The following is an 18,787-nucleotide window of genomic DNA, read 5'->3' as shown; positions in this document are numbered from 1 at the left end:
TTGAGAGGTGCCTGATGATTTGCTTGAATGAAGTTTTATAAAGATGCATAGGCAAATCCCTTGTAGGATTATATTTCACTGATTAATGTTTTAACCTAGAAAAATCTTGCTCATAGCTATGGATTCCATCTCGCTCCAAAGTTAGAGTAGAAAAATCTTGCTCATATTCAGATAAAATCTTTTTTCTGTTAGTTTTTTTTTCTTACCTTCTACAAATTCCAAAGGATTGTGTGCTTGTTTGCTCTTGATAGTTATGGAATTCACTATGGTAGTCCATTACTTGGATGATGATCTTTGACATTTATCATGAGAGCCATTAAACCTTCATTTTCCAGCATTCAGTGACAAAATGGGGAAAGAGAAGATTCATATCAATATTGTGGTTATTGGCCATGTCGACTCAGGCAAATCGACCACCACTGTCCATCTCATCTACAAATTGGGTGGCATTGACAGGCGTGTTATTGAGAAGTTCGAAAAGGAGGCCGCGGAGATAAACAAACGGTCATTTAAGTATGCCTGGGTTCTCGACAAGCTCAAGGCTGAACACGGGAGAGGAATTACTATTGACATAGCCCTTTGGAAGTTTGAGACCACCAAGTACTACTGCACGGGACTTCATCAAAAATATGATCACCGGAACCTCTCAGGCTGACTGAGCCGTTCTCATCATCATCGACTCAACCGCCGGCGGCTTTGAAGCTGGTATCTCAAAGGATGGCCAGACTCGCAAACATGCATTGCTGGCTTTCACTGTCGGTGTGAGGCAGATGATTTGCTGCTGCAAGAAGGTGAATATATCCAACCAAGGACCAACTTCAAGTACTTCTATGTTACACGCTTGAATTCTATCCTCTTGTTCGATCTCCGAGTTCTATCCTTCAAAGATATTATCGAGCTGATTTAAGTCTTCCATCCAACATGCAGATGGATGCAACAACCCCAAAGTACTCCAAAGCCCGGTATGACGAAATTGTCTAAGGAAGTTTCTTCTTACTTAAGGAAGGTTGGTTATAATCCAGAGAAGATTCCCTTTGTTCCGATATCTGGTTTTGAGGGTGATAACATGAGTGACAAGTCCTCCAACCTGGCCTGGTACAAGGGTCCAACCCTCCTTGAGGCACTTGACTTGATCCAGGAACCAAAGAGACCTTCAGACAAGCCCCTTCGCCTTCCTCTTCAGGACGTATACAAGATTGGAGGCATTGGCACTGTTCCGGTTGGTCATGTCGAAACTGGTGTGCTCAAGCCTGGTATGGTTGTCACTTTTGGTCCAACTGGACTGACTACTGAGATTAAGTCTGTCGAGATGCACCATGAGACTCTGCAAGAGGCCCACTCTGGTGACAACGTAGATTTCAATGTCAAGAATGTAGCTGTCAAGGACCTCAAGCGCGGTTATGTTGCCTCTAACTCCAAAGATGATCCTGCAAAGGAAACAGTCAGTTTCACTTCTCAAGTTATTATCATGAACCATCCTGGACAAATCGCAAATGGATATACCCCTGTACTTGACTGCCACACCTCTCACATTGCCGTTAAGTTTGCCGAGATACTCACCAAGATCGACAGGCGGTCTGGCAAGGAACTTGAGAAAGAACCAAAATTCATAAAGAATGGTGATGCAGGCTTAGCGAAGATGGTTCCTTCAAAGCCCATGGTTGTTGAGACCTTCGCCGAGTATCCTCCTCTTGGCCGTTTCGCGGTAAGGGGCATGCGACAGACTCTGGCTGTCGGTGTCATCAAAAGTGCCGAGAAGAAGGATCCAACAAGTGCTAAGATCACCAAGGGTGGCACCAAGAAGAAGTGAAGTGTGTGCTCTCTCAATGGTTCATTCTTGAAGTGTGTATTGTATGCCTCATTGTACTAGTCTTTTGTCCATACCATCAACTCTCTCGTTGATAGGTTTTGGTTTGTTAAGTTAAAGTTTCGATTATATTCACAAGTTTGTTCTTTCTGGTTTCAGAAAAATGTGGTGTTGGTTTGTTAAGTTAACGTTGCGATTATATTCACAAGTTTGTTCTTTCTGGGTTCAGAAAAATGTTGGATAGTCATTTGTTTCTCTACTGTAACTATCATAATATAGTGCAACTGTTGGGTTGAATAATCTAATCTGAATTTGTATGCCTCCCAAAACACACATCGAATTCAATTCGTTTACTGCCCATACTATTCGAGCGTGCTAATCTTTCAAGCACATAGCAAGCTGTAGTACATCCCAAACAAAAAAACGCCCTCTCAAGTTTAGTGCAGTACTAAAGGACTCAAAAGAACAATTAGACTAGTGCAGTAGTAAAGGACTCAAGAACAATAAAACCAATTAGAATTCGAATTTCAAATGAAACGGACATCCTGAAGCCCTAAACCCTAAGCATCATAACTGTCTACATTCAAAAAATACTATCACCTCTTAATCTTGGAATTATTTACAAATAAGTAGAATTTGATATAGTAAACTATCAAAAAACTGAGTAATAAACACAATATTTAGGACAAGTAGCTTATAACCAAAAAAAAAAGAGGAAAGAAACATGCACCTGATTGAATCCATCAACTACAAATCATAAGAACATTTAAGAAGTTTTTTTCAAACCAATTTGAACTTTTCCCCTGATGCACACAATCCCACAAGGCTAAAGTGATCAATTTCTTTTCCTGCTCATTCATGTGGCAACCTGATTTTGTATACGTGATGAAGAACATACAAAATCCTGGGCTCTCAGGTGAGCAAAGAATGGAGGAAAGCAGAGCCCATGTCATTATGGTCAGTCAGGAATGGGAATCCAACTTCCCTGTTTAATGTGATACAAGTTACAAAGAGTAAATATGATACAAATAGGCAACGCGATTGAGTAAAGATCCGTCCTACATAACCATCCTGTTCTACCACCCTTCCTACTCAATCAAGCCTTCCTACTATCTGGTTCCTGTATCTCCTTGCTACAGTTCGGGATCGCTGCCATATAGGTTTGCCCTTGCAGCAAAATGCATCTTCAGAGCAGAAACTGGATCCGACACCACTCCACTGCCAACCAACATTCCTCCCCCCAGCATGTTTGTGCCCAGAGGCATTACCCTAACTTGCTGCTGAAACCCTGGGATCGTCTCAGTTCTAGTCCTCTTCTGCAGCTCCGGAATGTTCTCTATTTGCATCACATTAGAAGACATTTGCTGCACATGGGATTGCTGATGTTCCGGCACGATGCCATTACAGCCTGGGATACCATCTTTGGCTGGATAATGCGATATGATAGTTGGGCTGCCTTGATACTTTAAAAACATTGCAGCAGTATCCGGCAATGAAGAAAAACCAGTCTGTATTCTCTTGCCATCCCAGAAACCGTAAGTTGTCTCCAAGTTTACTCGGCATGCACTAGCATTTGAGACTAATTGACTAGCACTTTTAACATTATCGTGAGGATTCATTTTTAAAGTACTATCCATCTTAGGCAATGAGGGTTTTTTATCACTTTCAAGGAAGGAAGAATCAGATTTCTGTGAAGAAGATGTCACGCTAAGAATTTTTCCAAACAGCTTCACATCTCCAGGTTTGTGTTCCTCTACCTTGGCACCAGCATTCTTGGAACATGTTCTAAACTCAGCATCTGATTGATTTTCGCTTCTTGCAGAATGTAATGGAGCTGACACCGAATGCGGAGTAGAAACATTGCTTTTGTCCCAGTGTTTATCAGATGAAAACAAATGATTCAATTGGAAGGCTCCAGTTTTCATGGTTTCCACCTGAAGCTGACTCGGTTTCTTGCTTGCATGAATGTTTGTTTCCGCATTGGCTTCTTGTTTTAATGATTGCAGTGGATAGCCTCTGAGAATATGCATACTCTGATTGACTTGGCTGAGAGGCAAATTTCTGAGCATATACTGTTGGCTCAGATCTCGTTTTATCGAATTTTGATGCCTGTTATTCCCGTGTTCCTCAAAGTTTAAAGTAGTCTCATACAAGAAGCTAGGAGCGCCACCAAAACATATATTAGCTGGATCTGACATAAATGAATTCACTAGCAAAGAATGTCCATTTTCCTGCTTCAATGTGGACCGGGGTTTCTCTGTAGCAGATGGGTGTGCATCAACTTGTACTTGCCCCTGAGAGTTGGAATCAGAGGTCAGATGGTGATAACCATTGGCCTTAGGTGCTGAGACTATTGAAGGCACACTTTGAACTGAATCTTTCATAGACCAAAGAGGGTCATCGCCATTGGTTGTGAAATTGGCATTTATCAATTTTTTGTTTGACAACTCAATCTCCCGATCAAGTGATGGTTTTATATCTACTTCCTTTTCCATATTTCCAGAAGGAAAACATCCAGCAATACCTGCATCAGTAACCAAACTAGCAGTTTGCCGATTTGACTCTCCTTCTAGGCATTCTTCAACTTGTTCACTTTTTCTAATTGAAACAATCCGCTCAGCCAGAGAAACAACATTATTAACTCCCTCAATTTTTGCTTCGCTATCAGCAGAATCTGCAGCCTCATGAAGCTTCACAGCTTCAATTGCTGATGAAGTAATGATGTTTTCCTTTAGAGGTACATCAGATTGAAGGTCGTCCCTGCTGCCTGCCTGCTTGACATCATGAACAATAGACACCTGCCTAACTACTTCATCCCTATAATCCGCCAGACTAGGTCTAACTGATACATTGTCAGCCTGCTCATTTGATCTTTCAGTTTTGACCTGGAAATCAGTGCTTGCAGAATAATCATTCACCTCAAAGTCATTTTTGACATGGAAATCAGTGCTTGCAGAATGGTCAATCCCTTCATAATTGGTTCCAACTAAAGGCTGGGAGACATCCTCGTCAATTTTGGAACAGGATTGAGTACTACAGATTGCAGAGTTCATCTCTGCAATGCAAGCATCGTCTGTATCACTTCTTCCTCCATTTGTTAGACTTACTGGTGTAATCCCATTGGCACAACCTTGATGAATTGTATCAAGAGAAAGGCACTTTCGAGCCTTACTGAAGAAGATCTTGCACTGTTCCCGGGATCTTGTCTTCATGTAACTTGAGATGCTTGTAAAATCCTTGCTGTACATGCTCAGAGCTTGGATAAACATCGCTTTCTCCTCATCTGTCCAATCAGCCGAGTCCAATTCTCCACAGCCCTCATCTGAACAGGTATCCTCCTCATCCAAGCTCTCCTCATCCTTCATATTCTTAGCAGGATCAATAGAACTGGTACCATATGGGCTGGCAGACTCAGGAGACACCAAGCCACAAATGCCTGCTAATACATCAGCAGCTACTCTTTCTTGAGCAGATGTGTGCTCATTTGCCTCATCTAAATTCTTACTACCTCCAGCATACTTTTCGATCCTTGCAGTGTCTTGATTGTGTAAAGCCATAACAGATGCAGCACCCAACAAATCAAGAGATGCAACACTTGTTTTATTATTCCAGTTCAAATCAAGAGATGCAACACTTGTTTTATTATTCCAGTTCTTTCCTGATGCTACAAGGTATGTATTGGCTGGTAAGGATTGCTGTTGCTTTCTGAGATCTAAAGATTTCTTCACGTCTTTGAAACTCTCTGACTTGTGGCTTTTGTAATAAAATTCAATGCAGTCTGCTGTCGTTTTATGATCCAGAAAGGAAGATATCTTAGTAAAATCTTTACCATACCTAGCAAGCATCTCCTTGAAAACTTCTTTCTCAACATGAGACCATGGGTTTATCATTCCCCTTTCTTGCTCAGAAGTCACAGGATCTTCTATTAATCCATTGTGGGTAACAAACTTACTGTACCTTTGATACTTCTCATTTAATAGCATTGCCGGCATCTTCAAATTATTTCTACAAATCTTGATTTGTGAATCCAATAGAAATTTGCTTGTAAAGTTCATTATTTCTGTTGTAGGAACAAGGGTTATGTTACCTGCTGCGATTGTAATGAAATTATCAGATGAAAACAATTAGAAAATAGCACAGATAAATGTTTGTAAGAAAATTTTAGGAACAAAAATGCTAAAAAGAAAATGAAATGAAATAGAATGGCAAATGGCATGTAAGAGAGAAAATGCCAGCTTACTTAAAAATGCATTTCATAGCCAAAAGATATTTGACAAGGAATTTTCACTTATTCGAACTACTTTGACAAGAAGGACAAAGCAGCAGACTGACTATTTCTGAAATACCAAATCTAGAATTGAAATATGTTGAGAGGATATAAGCTGCTAACTGTAACAATATATATGTCACAAGCTGCTGATGGTAAAACAGAAACATTTGAAATAAAATATTGGCAACTACAAATGCTAAGTGAGAATATAAAAAAGAAGCAAAAGACAATAATCTATGAGCTGTAAGATACAGAGTGATAAAGAATTTCTTTGATTTTTTTTTAATAAAAGTTCATTTTAATAAAACAACTCTTTAGCATACTAAATCTTCAGGAACTACTAGAAAAAGAACCAAGTGGGCTCATGAAAGTTGGGCAAACAGGAACAAGTTAAAGTACAGAGCTGTTCCACTACAAAGGTTTAGTAACCAGATGACTAAAGTGATGGGGATAGATAAAAATCTTGCAAGGTAAATTATACAAACAAAAAATAAAAAGAAATAATAAATTTAAAACTAACCAGGCAAAGCAGACTGTGATCGGATTGAAGAACGTTGCTTTTGGGAGCCATTTAGGAAAGACCGGTTGCTAAGTTCAGTCCGCTTGCTTGACTTAGTGCGAAGCTTTTTTATTGAAAGTAAGTGCAGGTCCTCCCTCCACAAGTGATGTAATGCTCTAAATTTAAGAGTAAGAACTCTCTCTCTGAATTTTAGTTGACGCTTTGCAACAGCAAGCTTCTCTTTGACGTTCAACTCATGCTTGCGACATGAAGTAAAATTAACAAATCCCCAAACATCTGAGCCCGGCAGATCATTAGAGAATGTTGTATTAAACACCTCCCAGGAAAATTTTGATATATTCCTGTTCGAATCCACAATTGAATTTACTAAATTAGATTCTGTCTTTCTTTGTGTCATACCACCACAGCTTATTAAAACACTGTTATTCATAAAACTAAGACTCTCAGCTTCAGATGGAACCATTGGCTTTCCCCCTCCTTGTGAATTTTCCATCTCTGATAATATACTAGCTTTCCAAGTTTCCACTTCATTTGACGACAGAGTTGAGACCATTTTCTCCATGCCACAAACAGGGAGTTCCTTTTCTAAAGTAGACAATACTGTTTCTTTAACCACAGTATTATGTTCATCAAGTCTACTGGAAGGCCTGTGCTCATGGTCATCAAACAAGGACTCTTCTATGCATTTCACCTGCTGATCCTTCAAATCCTTGGATTCATTTGATAAATCATCCAATGACCTTCTACTTAGCAGAGAAGCAGAATCATCTTCTGATTTCAAGGAACCTTGATAAGCATTAGCTTTAGTATCACAAGTAATTGCCTTGAGCTCCTTTTCTAGTAAATCAATTTTATTCTCAATTTTTTCAAATGCATTTGAAACATGCGACTTCAATTTTGACAATTTGTTTGTAGCAGAATGCCTCATTAAATTGGGATCGCCACCAAATGCATCCTCTGATTGAAATAGATCAACTAGAAGGGAATCCAATGAACTGATAGGATTAACTTCCAGATTATCCAAACTAGCGAGGATTTCCTCATAGAAAGAAGGAAATGATGACACGTGCAAATCATCGTTATCATTATTACCAACCCTGCTGCAAAGTTTATCTTCAGTGCCTGTTGTAATACCAAGACCAAACCATACAAACAACTAAGTGAAACAAAGATAAGTCGAGTTTTAAGCATATGAACATTCTTATTTAAGCTTAAGTCATTAGAGATCTTCAAATTTCAAACTGAACATGACGATCAAGAATAATCATGATTTACAGAGAATATACATATCTAACAAGCACATTGAAGATTTTGGAACAGTTATAGTAAATTTGGTGTCGTATGATTCCTAATACAAAATAACTGATGGAAAATGTAAAGAACTAGAATTAACAAAATGTGTTGTTAAACCAATGTTTGAAGAACTACATCTACATGTACTGACATAGAATGTCAAAGTTGCTGACACAATTAGTCTTACCGTCAGAAGTGGAGGCCTCTATTGGTGAAGGTCATGTGACAACCAGATTGATAAATGGCATATCAAGGCATAGTGAAGGGATCTCAAATTGGAAAGAATAAGTCAACGCAGATGGGATATATATGCAGTTAAGACACCACACACTTAAGCAATGTTTTGACATAACCCTCCACCAATCAAAAAGGAGCATGCAGATGTTTGGGTTCACTATTATCAACTCAGGCTAACTAAGTGAGGCTGATCACATTAATGAATCAATTTTTGCAAAGATATGGTTACAGGCAAAATGTAAGGAGTGAACCTTCTAGGGCCACAACATGTGTCAATATGAAAAGAGTTCTATATACAACTACGTTTGAGTCACAACAATGAAGAAAGGATGAAATGAAATTAGTTGTGAATTGAATAGTTACTATCACAACAATGAAGAAAGGATGAAATGAAATTAGTTGTGAATTGAATAGTTACTAGAAATGTCGACCTCTCAGATATTAAAGAATCAAAGCAAATGGCCACATACCAATCGTCATATCTGTATCTGGTAATCAGCCTCATATACTTGATGGACTACTAAATAACACTTGTAGCTCATATACCAATCGCCATATCAATAAGATAAATTAATATGATCAAAGCCTAGGGCAGCCACAGGTTAGGTAGGTACTAATCCGTTTCAGATAAACTGAATATAGCTGAAGGACTTATTCCATTAACGATGTGCTACACATCTAAGCTGGGCCAGGAATAAAAGGAAAGGTTCATGGTATTCCAAGAAGAAAAAAACCATCAAGAGGGTGTCAACTCACCTGGTGATGAGCTGCAAGTTGCAGAAGATGGAGTCGAGGGTGACAAGCATTGAGAAATACCTCGTACTGAAGGTTCTGTAGATCCTACTACCTTCTGCTTCTCATACTTAGCAAGCCCTTGGCCCCATCCAAGTCTTGGCTTCTTCGGTGCACTTTCATTCGAAGCAAGAGAAGCTACTGGAGACCGGGTAGGAGTTTCCTTCTCAAGTGGTAAGGCTACCTCAGTTCCAGCATTCTCCGTTTCAGATCTTCCTGTCTTAGTTGAGGTTGGACGGTTCCATTTCTTCCAGGCTATTGTACCTAGAGAATTGTCCTGATGATTAAATTTGTGAACTGTGCTCAAGTCATCCTCGATACAATCAATTTTATCATTCTTTTTTAAGGGAGAGGTCTGAGATGTTGAAGAAATCGGAGCGCTGACTGGCCTCTGAGAGGGCGCATGGGTTTCCTGATGGTGTTGCTGTCTGGGGAAGTCACTAACATCCCAATATGGGGGTCGCCGAAATGATCCTCGGTTCTCCCTGTTGCATCCAACACTGCTGCTGCTGCTGCTACTGCTGCGGTAGCCGCTAAAGTATCTAGCAGAAGACGGCCTAAAGCCATCATCTTCCGACCAAATTCTGTCAGAGCGAGATGGTGTGGGCCCGTGACCAATGAAATCTTCCGGGTAAACCTGGTGGAAACTTCCGCCCTGCCGGTAATGACCTGTAAAACAAAACATCCACAAATTGGAACGGAAAAGAGGGAGGCACAATGGAGATCGACAAAAAAAGGCGCAAGATATGACTAAGGCGTCTCAGATCTGAGAGGAAAAGAGCTTGAGACACCTACCAGAGAGGGATCGGCGGGGGGAGCCACGAGAAAAGTCACGGGACCCGTGGTAGGGTTCCCTCCACCTCGTAGCAAACGAGGATCCGCCACCGCCAAGAGAATCACCGCGCTCGTGCTTCCGGTGGTCCTTGAAGCCGTACTCCTTCCTCTCCCATGGCAACGGCTCGGGAGGCATCAATTTCCCCAACTCCAAAGAGCATCGATTTCCAAAACACCACAGGAGATATAAATAACGCCGCAAACCCTAGGAAGCTGTCTGCAATCCAAAATCCTTCCTCAGATTCAGCCAATCCGTGGAGTCTCCACCGAAGGGCGGATCCAGGAAGGAAACCAAATCCACCACCAATAACACTCCTTTTCCTAAGGATTCTTCTCCTGTCTCCGATTAGAAAAGAACAAAACAAAACAAAACAAAAAAGTAAGCACCGACACCTATTCCTTCCAGACGCCGAAAGAAATCAAAAGGGCGAGTCTTTTGTGATCTCCGAGGCAGAAAGCAAAAGGGACTACCTGCACCTCCGCCTTCCGACGGTCTTCTCCGGCAGTCTCCCCGTTCTCGGCGGGTAAACGTGCAGCTGCGGCGCGATACGAGGCGAGGATGAAGCGGAGGAAAGAGAAGGAAACGTGAGCCGATGAAAGGATAGCGCCACAGCCTGGACTTCAATGCTGCTCCGCAGGCGCCGTTAACCCGTTTCTAATTCCTCTTCACGTCCGCAAAAAATATTTGCGCCACATTTTAGGGAGCCCTCTCTATTTAATTTAATTTCATCTTTGCCTCTCCCCCATCTCTTTCCATGATTCCCCTTTTATTTATAAATCTAAATCTATAAGATTTGAAACCACATTTATAGTAATCAATTTAATTCAAATCCAATAAAAACCCTAAATCTAATTATTTACTAATATTAAATTGTATATTAGTTGTTTTGATTTAATTTTATTATTTTTGACATCAAAATTGAATTGAAACAGTATGCTTTCAATCCTTTTTAAAATTCAATTGTTATTATTTTAAAATAAATCCTAACCTTTTACAGGTGAAGGGTATATTTGTCAATTCGATGAATGATAAGGCCCCATTCGGCTAAAACAAAAAAAAATAATGGACTGATTCCACAGTTTCATGTTTTCAGAACACCCCCTCCGGTTATCTTATTTCCATCAACTGTACCCGTGGCCACGTCTTTCCGTAACTGCCGCATCGTGACACAGACTCTACTTTTTGAGGACTGATTTCTTCACTACACAAAAAGAAGGGTGTTTGGGCAAAAAGATCGCTAGGGTTACGAGATGAGGCGCGGCTGGTCAACCGCCACGCGGGCCGTGCGTGCGGCGCACGTGCGAACGATGAGGCAGAAAATCTTCTCCAGAACACTTTCTCTTTCTCTATTTATTAAGGCGCCAAATTATGTTGGATCCCCACTGCGATATATTTACAGGATTTTATTATTTCTTTTTTCGGATGAGGATTATTTTTTTTTTCGGATGAGGTGTGCAGTGAGGAAATACTAGACTTTTAAATGAATATTTTCTAATTTATTCTGACAGCTTCATCAATTTTTCTCTACTTATTATTATCATTTTATTATTTTTCTATTTAATATTTATTTATTTAGTCTGAATGAGAAGGAAAGTTTGGTTGTATGGAGGAAAAAGAAAAGACGAATATAAAAAATATAATCAATTAACTAATTGATAAAATGTAAAGAAAATGAATGGCTTTCATGGGTCTTGTCTTTATTCTCAACTAGTAGCCCTTGTGCTTGCATCACTCCAATAATTTAACTAAAAAATCCTCAAGTGACAATAATTGCACTAAAATTTTGAGGTCACGTTTTTAATACTATATATTTTGACTTGAATCATTTAAATTATTATGCCGAGAATATTTTATTTGGTGAGTATGGGCACTAAAGAGCAAAATATTATAGAAAAAAATTATCAAAATTGATTAAAAAAATTAAACAAGTGATGACCTCAAGAGGCCTACCTTCAAACTCCACATCCATAATTTTGATTATGCAACTCAGCCTCAGCTCTATATCAGCAACCAAAATCCAGAAGGAATTACTGCATTAAGGATCAGGAATATTCAGCTATTCATTTTCGAAAAATTTGTATAAAAACTTTTGAGACAGAGTATCATAAACAGTATGCATCTAAATCTATAGTTGAGTGTCTAACCTCCCCTATGCAAACGCTCACTGTGCTAGGACAAATATGTCCCCGTAAATTACTTGCCTATATCTAATTGGGGGGCTGGCGATACTGAGTTGAGCGTGATCACCTTTTACTCCAATCCATAAATCTGGACTTGGAGTAAGAAGTTACTGAAAAAATGGAATACAAAGTGTGGGAATAGACATAAATCATGGTCAGTAACAATTCAGAAATCAAAGATGTGTTTTAGGGAGTATTTTTTGTAAGAAATGACACAGAGAAGTAAATGCAAATATGTGAAAATTGAGAGACTTCTAACAACCTTAAAGATTCTACCCAATGAGCAAATTTTTTTTTTAAAAAAAACCCAATTGAAATGAAGAAAATGCTTTTTAAAAGGTAAGGACAGATTTCTATTGCATCCTTTTTGACAATCTGAAAGAGGTTCTCCCTTCCATGTTTTCTCCAATTTCTAGTTCATCTTACAAACTTTAGGAATGCCTACATAACTACATGTTCATATTCAAACTAAAGGAATTAGGTTATTTTGCTTTTCGTAATACCAACCTAAGAAGAATTGATACCTTGAAGGTCTCAAGTTCAACTCTAGGGATGCCTTTGTATCTGGTCTTATAATGAGGGTGTCAACTAGCTCAATTGGGATCAAAATCCGCCTTCACTCAAATGTTGTGAGTGCCTGAGGCCTCTTATAACTACTCTTTCTGAAGAAAACCTGGTTTTATAATTTATTCCTCTTTTCCTTACTCTTCATGTGCCAAAGGAAGTTAATCAAGAACACTATATATTGTATCCATCTTGTATCTTGATAATCTGACACCGCACATAAGATTTGAAAAAGCAAATTGGAGCGTATATTTAAAAAACTGTGCTTATTTAGACAGTATGTACAGGATTCACATATGTTTCTTTGAATCTGTGTATTTTTGCCATCTTTATTTGTTTCACCATTAGTTCTAATCTCACTTTGCATGAAAAATAATTAACCATCAAAATATAGCCTTTGTATCATCAATGATTTATATGCCAACTCAATGAAGACATGTTTTTCACATTATCTCGAACCTCTGACACTCTCAAGGTCTCGAAAGAAGATTACAAGGAGTTTCAAGTTAACTTGCTTTCGTAAATTGCATACGACACAGATCTTTATTGTCAGTAGATATATTAATCGAACACTTAATATGGATAAAACTTACAGCAGCAGGAAGAGCAACATCAAACATGAAAAATGGTAATCTAGCCAGCTCCAAAAACAGGTGCTTTATGTCCATTCAGTGAAGTGCAAGTCGTTAATAAAAATCACTCCAGAATTCAGTTTAAGGTGAGTTGATGATAACAAATACATGAGGATGGGCAGGTAAAATATTGATCAGGGTGGATGAAATCATGAGTTGTGTGCGTAAGAGATTACAAACGCTGATTAGTTTTAGATTTCAATAATGATACATTTTAATGGTGTTACATGGCACAATACAAGATTTCAAATTTCGTGCGGCATGTTAACTAAGTACAAGGGGTTGTAAATGTTTCTCACAATGTATGTAAGAATATACATACACAATATCAAATAGTTCAAACTAGCTTGACTGAAAAGATCAAACAACGACAATATCGATTTAGAAGGCACAATTCCTCAGAGGTAATTTGTGATGTAAAGTTAGTTACAATTAGAATTGCTTATCAGTTTGTTTCAATTTTATCATCATGCCATCTTGTTGATGTTGACTAGTTAATCTCAAAATATTGCTCACTACTAAAATGGACCCCAAAAAAGCTAAATTTACCCGGTGGCATGGTAGGTGGTACGGAAACATCGCCGCCGGCTGGGACGAGTCACTCGGGGTCGCCTCCGCTAGCTTCTTCGTTTGACGGATTGAAGTTAAAGAATGATGGCCTTCCTCTTAGTGGATTCAGCAGAAGAATAACCAGGATATGGGGCAAAAAGGCCCGTCTTAGACAATCTTGCATACTAATCTGCAATGCCCAACCTAAATCCATCGCTTTTCGCTTCTTATTCGAGGGAGAAAAAGAGGGCTGCTGCAGGACCACCCAATGCAGAAGGAAGGGTTGAAGGACGTGACGAGCTTGAACAGAATCAGAGCCCCAAGCCTTGAAACAGGAGCGTCTGTTCTCGATCTATCAGGGCTAAGGAAACGGCAGAATCGCAACGAACGATGACTCATCGGCGCGTTCCTTCTTCTTCGATGCGGTGCCATGCTCGGTTGATTTCTTCACCAGCTTCGCTAGGTCGTCGGGAATTCGCCGTTTTCGGAAATCGACGGCGAGACGCAGATAAGTGAACCCGAATCCGATGGAAGAGGAATTGAGGCGCAGTTCAAATGAACCCGAATCCGACGGAAGAGGAATTGGATGACCTTGCGCTGAATAATTGCTCTACAATCCTTTCAAACAGGGAAACTGATCTTAAACTCTTCCACGTAAATTTAACTTTTGGCCAAAACGAGGTAACAAATTCTGTCAAAATTGAGTAACATTTAACTAGTATATTAATAAAAAAAATTATGATTAATTTAATAAAAAATATATTAAATTCTAATTTTAATATATTATATTTAAATAAAATTATACTTAATTTTTTTTATGTAGGTGTGTATTAATGAGTTGAAATAAAGAAAAATTTACATACAATAAAAATAAATTTTTTAAGGCAATTTACAACTCTGAATATTCAATAAATAAATAAATGTGTGAGAATATTAATATGATATTTTTAAAAATATTAATAACTAATTTAGAATTTATAAAATTAATTTTAGTATATATATATATACCTTATTTATTCATTACAAAAATTCAATTAATACATACGAGCTTAATTCTATTTCTCTTAACAGTCTAACCATCTTTTCTCTCCTCTTAGTCGTTGCCTTTCTATTATGTATAGAAGCAAATTTTTAATAGAACGGTACGGGTAAAGTTATTATCGTATGATTTTAAAATTATAAATTTATCTTTTACAATGCAGAGTAAAACGGCATTACATTAAATCCAATGAGGTCTGATCTTCCTTGGGATCCTGATAGGAATTTTATACACCAAACTGCCCTTTCAATTATGGAAACATTGATTCAGTTGCATCAGTTGATAAAATCTACAGCCTATTAGCGTAGTCCGAACCTAATCTAGACATTTTTCGATACTAAATCATCCTAGCACTCTTTTTCTCGACACACTCGAGGCCCGGAAGCTTTTCAGAACTGCCAGTGATGGACCAAAAGACTTGCACCCTCTTTCTCTGACCTTGGGGGCCTTAAACAGCGCACCACCACACTTCAATGGCAGACACCTAACAAGAACCTCAGAAGCAACTAGCTGGAAAAAGATACTACTCACTCCGATCCACCTCCATGCCGATCATGAGATCGAAGCAAAATTGTGAAAGATCTTCGATCACCATGTCACTCCACAGCCTGAGAAAAACGCATTTAGTAAGTGCAGTGTAACATCAGAACCTAGCTTACGGTTTCGCTCAAACAATAAGGAAGGCACCTTTCACTACCTTGAAAATTATTTTACATCTGCAATCGACACTTCGATCTCTTGATAGCTAGGTTCTAACTCCAACTACCAAAATGTATGATTGCATGAAGCTCTTTAAGAGCAAAATAGCTGGAGAGTCGTATCGAGTTTGGTGCGAGACAAACCCGCATGACCCGCCACAATCATTCTCCTCACTTTACCACTAGTATAAAACTCCCGCTTCTCGCTCCGAGCAACAATGCACAAGTAACCAAAAGTGTTGCAGCAGAAGAAGAGACCGACGACATGCAAGGCTTGAGAATCTGCGCCATTCTTTTTGTAGCTGCTCGACTGGTCACTGAAAGTTTAGGTCAGCTAGCAGAAGCTCCGGGTCCGGCAGGTCCTCCAAACATCACTGCCATTTTCGAGAAGGCAGGACAGTTTGGGACATTCATGCGCCTACTCAGGAGCACACACGTCGGCGATCAGATAACCAACCAGCTGAACAACTCCATCAATGGCATAACGATATTTGCACCTAATGATGATGCTTTCTCCAGCCTCCCTCCAGGTACAATAAACTCCCTCACGGATCAGCAGCAAGTTGCATTGATCCAATTCCATGAGCTTCCTTACCTCGTCTCGCTAGCTCAGTTCCAAACGATAAGCAATCCTGTGAGAACACAGGCAGGTGATGTTAACAATGGTAGGTATCCATTGAACGTGACAGCCATTGGAGACCAGGTGAACATATCGACAGGAATCATCAAAACCACGATTGCACACACCGTGTACTCGGATGACCAGCTAGTCGTGTACGAGGTTGACAATGTGCTCCTCCCGATAGAAATCTTTGGACCGCCAGCTCCTGCCGCTGCACCTGCACCAGTCAAGTCAAAAAAGAAGGGAAGTTCAATTGCCGAAAGCCCTTTGGGTGCCGATGCATCTGCTGCTGTGGACTTGAATTGGGGAACATCAGGTGCCATCTTATCGTTAGCTGGATCTATCTTCCTCATGTGGAGGCTCTGAGAATCCTCCTCGATATTTTGAATGAGTTAAATTGATGTTTACTTGAATGTGGAGGATTGAATTTGTTTAGTATATGTTATTGCTTCTTTTGGATTTGGTCATGTTTCATTCATATGTCATCTTTGAATATAAAGAAAGTGGCAGCATCTTATTCTTGTTCAGAAGCTCCAACTAATAAACATCGAATCAAATTTTAATATCGTATATATACAAATCATCCAAAATAGGGAAATTTCACTTCAAAAGACATTTCCTAGTATACCACAAGATTTCCCAAAAGAAGTGAATATCGAGAAGAACACAACCATACTTGGATAACAAGAAAATAATATAGCAATAATTCGATGTATCAGCTATTTACCTAAAACTTCGAAACACTTTTTGAAATCATAATTATGCTCTTAAGCAGCAACCATAGGCAGTTGCAGGGAGATCTCTACCTTACCGACTCACCCACCATTTTGCAGAAAGTACAAATTGAAAAAGGAGTTAGATGCATGTGGAGCTTGCTTAAACAGGAAACAATCACTACAACTAAATAGAACACTCTTTTCAAAAAGCGGCATGTTTCATGAACGCCGAAACTAATGATACCTAACAAAAAATGGTCGGAATTTGCAAGTATAGTTGACAATATTATCAAGATAGCTAGCTAGTTCGCAGGGTTTCAGCTGAAATGTTGCTTTCATTGACAATTTCTGCCAAAAAGTCTACACCAAAGTAGCACTCTACTTCTCTCAGTTCAACAACTAGTCACTAATGGCAAGCAATGTTCGAAGACAATCTCCCTAGCCAAACCAAACATAGTTTATTATGAAATTTCATTAGGATAGGTATTGTCCGGTTCAGCTGTTTCAAACCAAACCAAAATTTTGATTACTAATTTTCAGATCAAAACCAAACCTAACTAAAACTAGCAAGAGTACCAAGAAAACAAATTTTAATATATTTTGGAAGTTTATCTGTATATTGAACTTAAAAAGGCATTGAGTAAATAATAGATTCCTCAAACTCATCTTGTTTTCCACCCTGTATTCTTAGGGCAATTCATATACAATGAGCCAGCACAAGTTTTTGGTAGATACGAACTTCCAAACGAGAAATTAAAGGTTTAAATTTGGTTTTGACTTGGTCTGAATTGATATATCTATAGCTATGCAAGAGTAATATAGCTATGCAATAATATACTGAGTCTGACTTGACAATCAATAGAACACAACATATTTCATTCATAGGTATCTCCTTCACACACACACACACAATGGAATGATATCTACATATGCCAACTGCAATCAAAACTTTGTACATTTGATCTCTGAATCAGAGATAAAACATTGAAAACCAATCAAAAGAACAATCCTGGTCCAAACATATTCAACCACTGCAATACAAACTAACTTCTTTCATCTCAAATATGCATTTGATCAGGAAGAATATCTAATAGCTGATGAACATCAAAGGGAGAGAGGAATACCTCAATTGTCCGAAGACAATGGCTGCAGAGCCTTAATCTTGATGTCATATTTCTTCCACGCGGCCTCCCCGTTTCCAGAGCCGGAGCTGGAGCTATCAGAGCCAACCGGAGAAGAGACACCGTCCTCTTGACCAACGCCGACGAAATTCCGACAGTTTCGGCAGAACAATTTGGTCCTCCGCCTCATCAATCCCCAGGACTGCCAAGACTCGAAGTACGGCCGGCAATGAAACTCCTCGACTTGAGAAAACCGGCTCTCGTCTACGGACACGAAGGAAACGATCCCCTTCTTGATGGACTTCCTGTATTTGGCGCCGATATTGGTCATGTACCGATCGGCGGAGCTCAGATTCAGTGCGTAGCCACAAGAGCCACAGCTGCGTTCAAAAACAACACAAGGCAACGAATTTATCAGTAAAAAAGCACTTTTCCGATCGAAAAGTGACAAAAATGGATGATCTATGGGTGAATTTCTAACCAGTAGGAGACGAATCGAGGGGATACGAGGGACTCGGACGCGCTCGGGGCCGAGGTTTGCGGTCTTTCGAAGTCGCCGCGGAAAGCCATTGGCGGAGGTGGACGATGATGCGGGAGAGGTGTCGATAAAGGCGAAGCCACGTTGGGCTTTTAAGGAGGTGCTGGCAGAGGGAAGATTGGAGATGGGCGGCGCGGGAATAACAGAGTGGGTTGCGCGGCGGAGACGACGGCGGCGGACGTGGGAACATGCGCTGGCCGACCTAATTAATTTAGGTGTTATCACGAGGAGGCTGATGATGGACGAGGGGAGAAGACCACAGCTAGACTTTATGATTCGTGCGGCATGATTTGACTCTCGACAGCTGTTGGCTTAATCTCGCCGTGCGGTCGCGTGCACGTGGAAGCTACTGACAGAGGAGGATGGAGATCCAC

At 39.7% G+C, this 18,787-nt stretch overlaps 3 protein-coding genes and 1 pseudogene across 6 annotated transcripts; 2 read left to right on the top strand and 2 right to left on the bottom strand.

Moving 5' to 3' along the window:
• The first annotated feature begins 239 nt into the window (after positions 1-239).
• Positions 240-1,810, top strand: LOC122008328 (annotated as a pseudogene).
• Positions 1,811-2,668: 858 nt separating this feature from the next.
• LOC122008326 lies at positions 2,669-10,649 on the bottom strand. Of its 4 annotated transcripts, none has more exons than XM_042564036.1 (5): positions 10,225-10,649; positions 9,715-10,089; positions 8,884-9,588; positions 6,598-7,719; positions 2,669-5,894 (listed from the first exon to the last, which is right to left on the bottom strand). In XM_042564036.1, exons 2-5 carry the CDS (start codon positions 9,887-9,889, stop codon positions 2,941-2,943), a joined length of 4,956 nt encoding a protein of 1,651 aa, XP_042419970.1. In that variant the 5' UTR covers positions 9,890-10,089; positions 10,225-10,649; the 3' UTR covers positions 2,669-2,940. The 4 variants fall into 4 exon arrangements, with proteins under 4 accessions (XP_042419970.1, XP_042419969.1, XP_042419968.1 ...); XM_042564035.1 differs by having other exon boundaries at positions 2,669-5,897; positions 9,715-10,093; positions 10,225-10,642; XM_042564034.1 differs by having other exon boundaries at positions 2,669-5,897; positions 10,225-10,642.
• A 4,251-nt stretch (positions 10,650-14,900) lies between these two features.
• Positions 14,901-18,602, bottom strand: LOC122008324 (uncharacterized protein At4g08330, chloroplastic-like). The gene is made up of 3 exons (XM_042564033.1): positions 18,357-18,602; positions 17,879-18,255; positions 14,901-15,326 (listed from the first exon to the last, which is right to left on the bottom strand). The coding sequence occupies exons 1-2, from the start codon at positions 18,443-18,445 to the stop codon at positions 17,880-17,882; spliced, it is 465 nt and encodes a 154-aa protein (XP_042419967.1). The 5' UTR covers positions 18,446-18,602; the 3' UTR covers positions 14,901-15,326; position 17,879.
• Positions 15,349-16,565, top strand: LOC122008323 (fasciclin-like arabinogalactan protein 11). Its single transcript, XM_042564032.1, has one exon. The coding sequence runs from the start codon at positions 15,565-15,567 to the stop codon at positions 16,402-16,404; it is 840 nt and encodes a 279-aa protein (XP_042419966.1). The 5' UTR covers positions 15,349-15,564; the 3' UTR covers positions 16,405-16,565.
• Positions 18,603-18,787: the final 185 nt, after the last annotated feature.

The sequence above is a fragment of the Zingiber officinale genome, chromosome 8A (assembly GCF_018446385.1).
Source record: "Zingiber officinale cultivar Zhangliang chromosome 8A, Zo_v1.1, whole genome shotgun sequence".
NCBI classification, from domain to species: domain Eukaryota; kingdom Viridiplantae; phylum Streptophyta; class Magnoliopsida; order Zingiberales; family Zingiberaceae; genus Zingiber; species Zingiber officinale.
Note: the sequence above shows the minus strand (reverse complement) of the source record. Positions and strands in the feature narration are given on the sequence as shown.

Bases quoted from the DNA above. Each gene is read 5' to 3' on its own strand.
- LOC122008326 (XM_042564035.1), bottom strand. From the start codon at position 9,889: ATGCCTCCCGAGCCGTTGCCATGGGAGAGGAAGGAGTACGGCTTCAAG. The intron at 9,589-9,714 runs GTAGGTGTCTCA...TTTGTTTTACAG, and splicing joins CCCCCGCCGATCCCTCTCTG to GTCATTACCGGCAGGGCGGA. The intron at 5,898-6,597 runs GTTAGTTTTAAA...TTACAATCGCAG, and splicing joins ATCACAGTCTGCTTTGCCTG to CAGGTAACATAACCCTTGTT.
- LOC122008323 (XM_042564032.1), top strand. From the start codon at position 15,565: ATGACCCGCCACAATCATTCTCCTCACTTTACCACTAGTATAAAACTC.
- LOC122008324 (XM_042564033.1), bottom strand. From the start codon at position 18,445: ATGGCTTTCCGCGGCGACTTCGAAAGACCGCAAACCTCGGCCCCGAGC. The intron at 18,256-18,356 runs GTTAGAAATTCA...TTTTGAACGCAG, and splicing joins CCTCGATTCGTCTCCTACTG to CTGTGGCTCTTGTGGCTACG.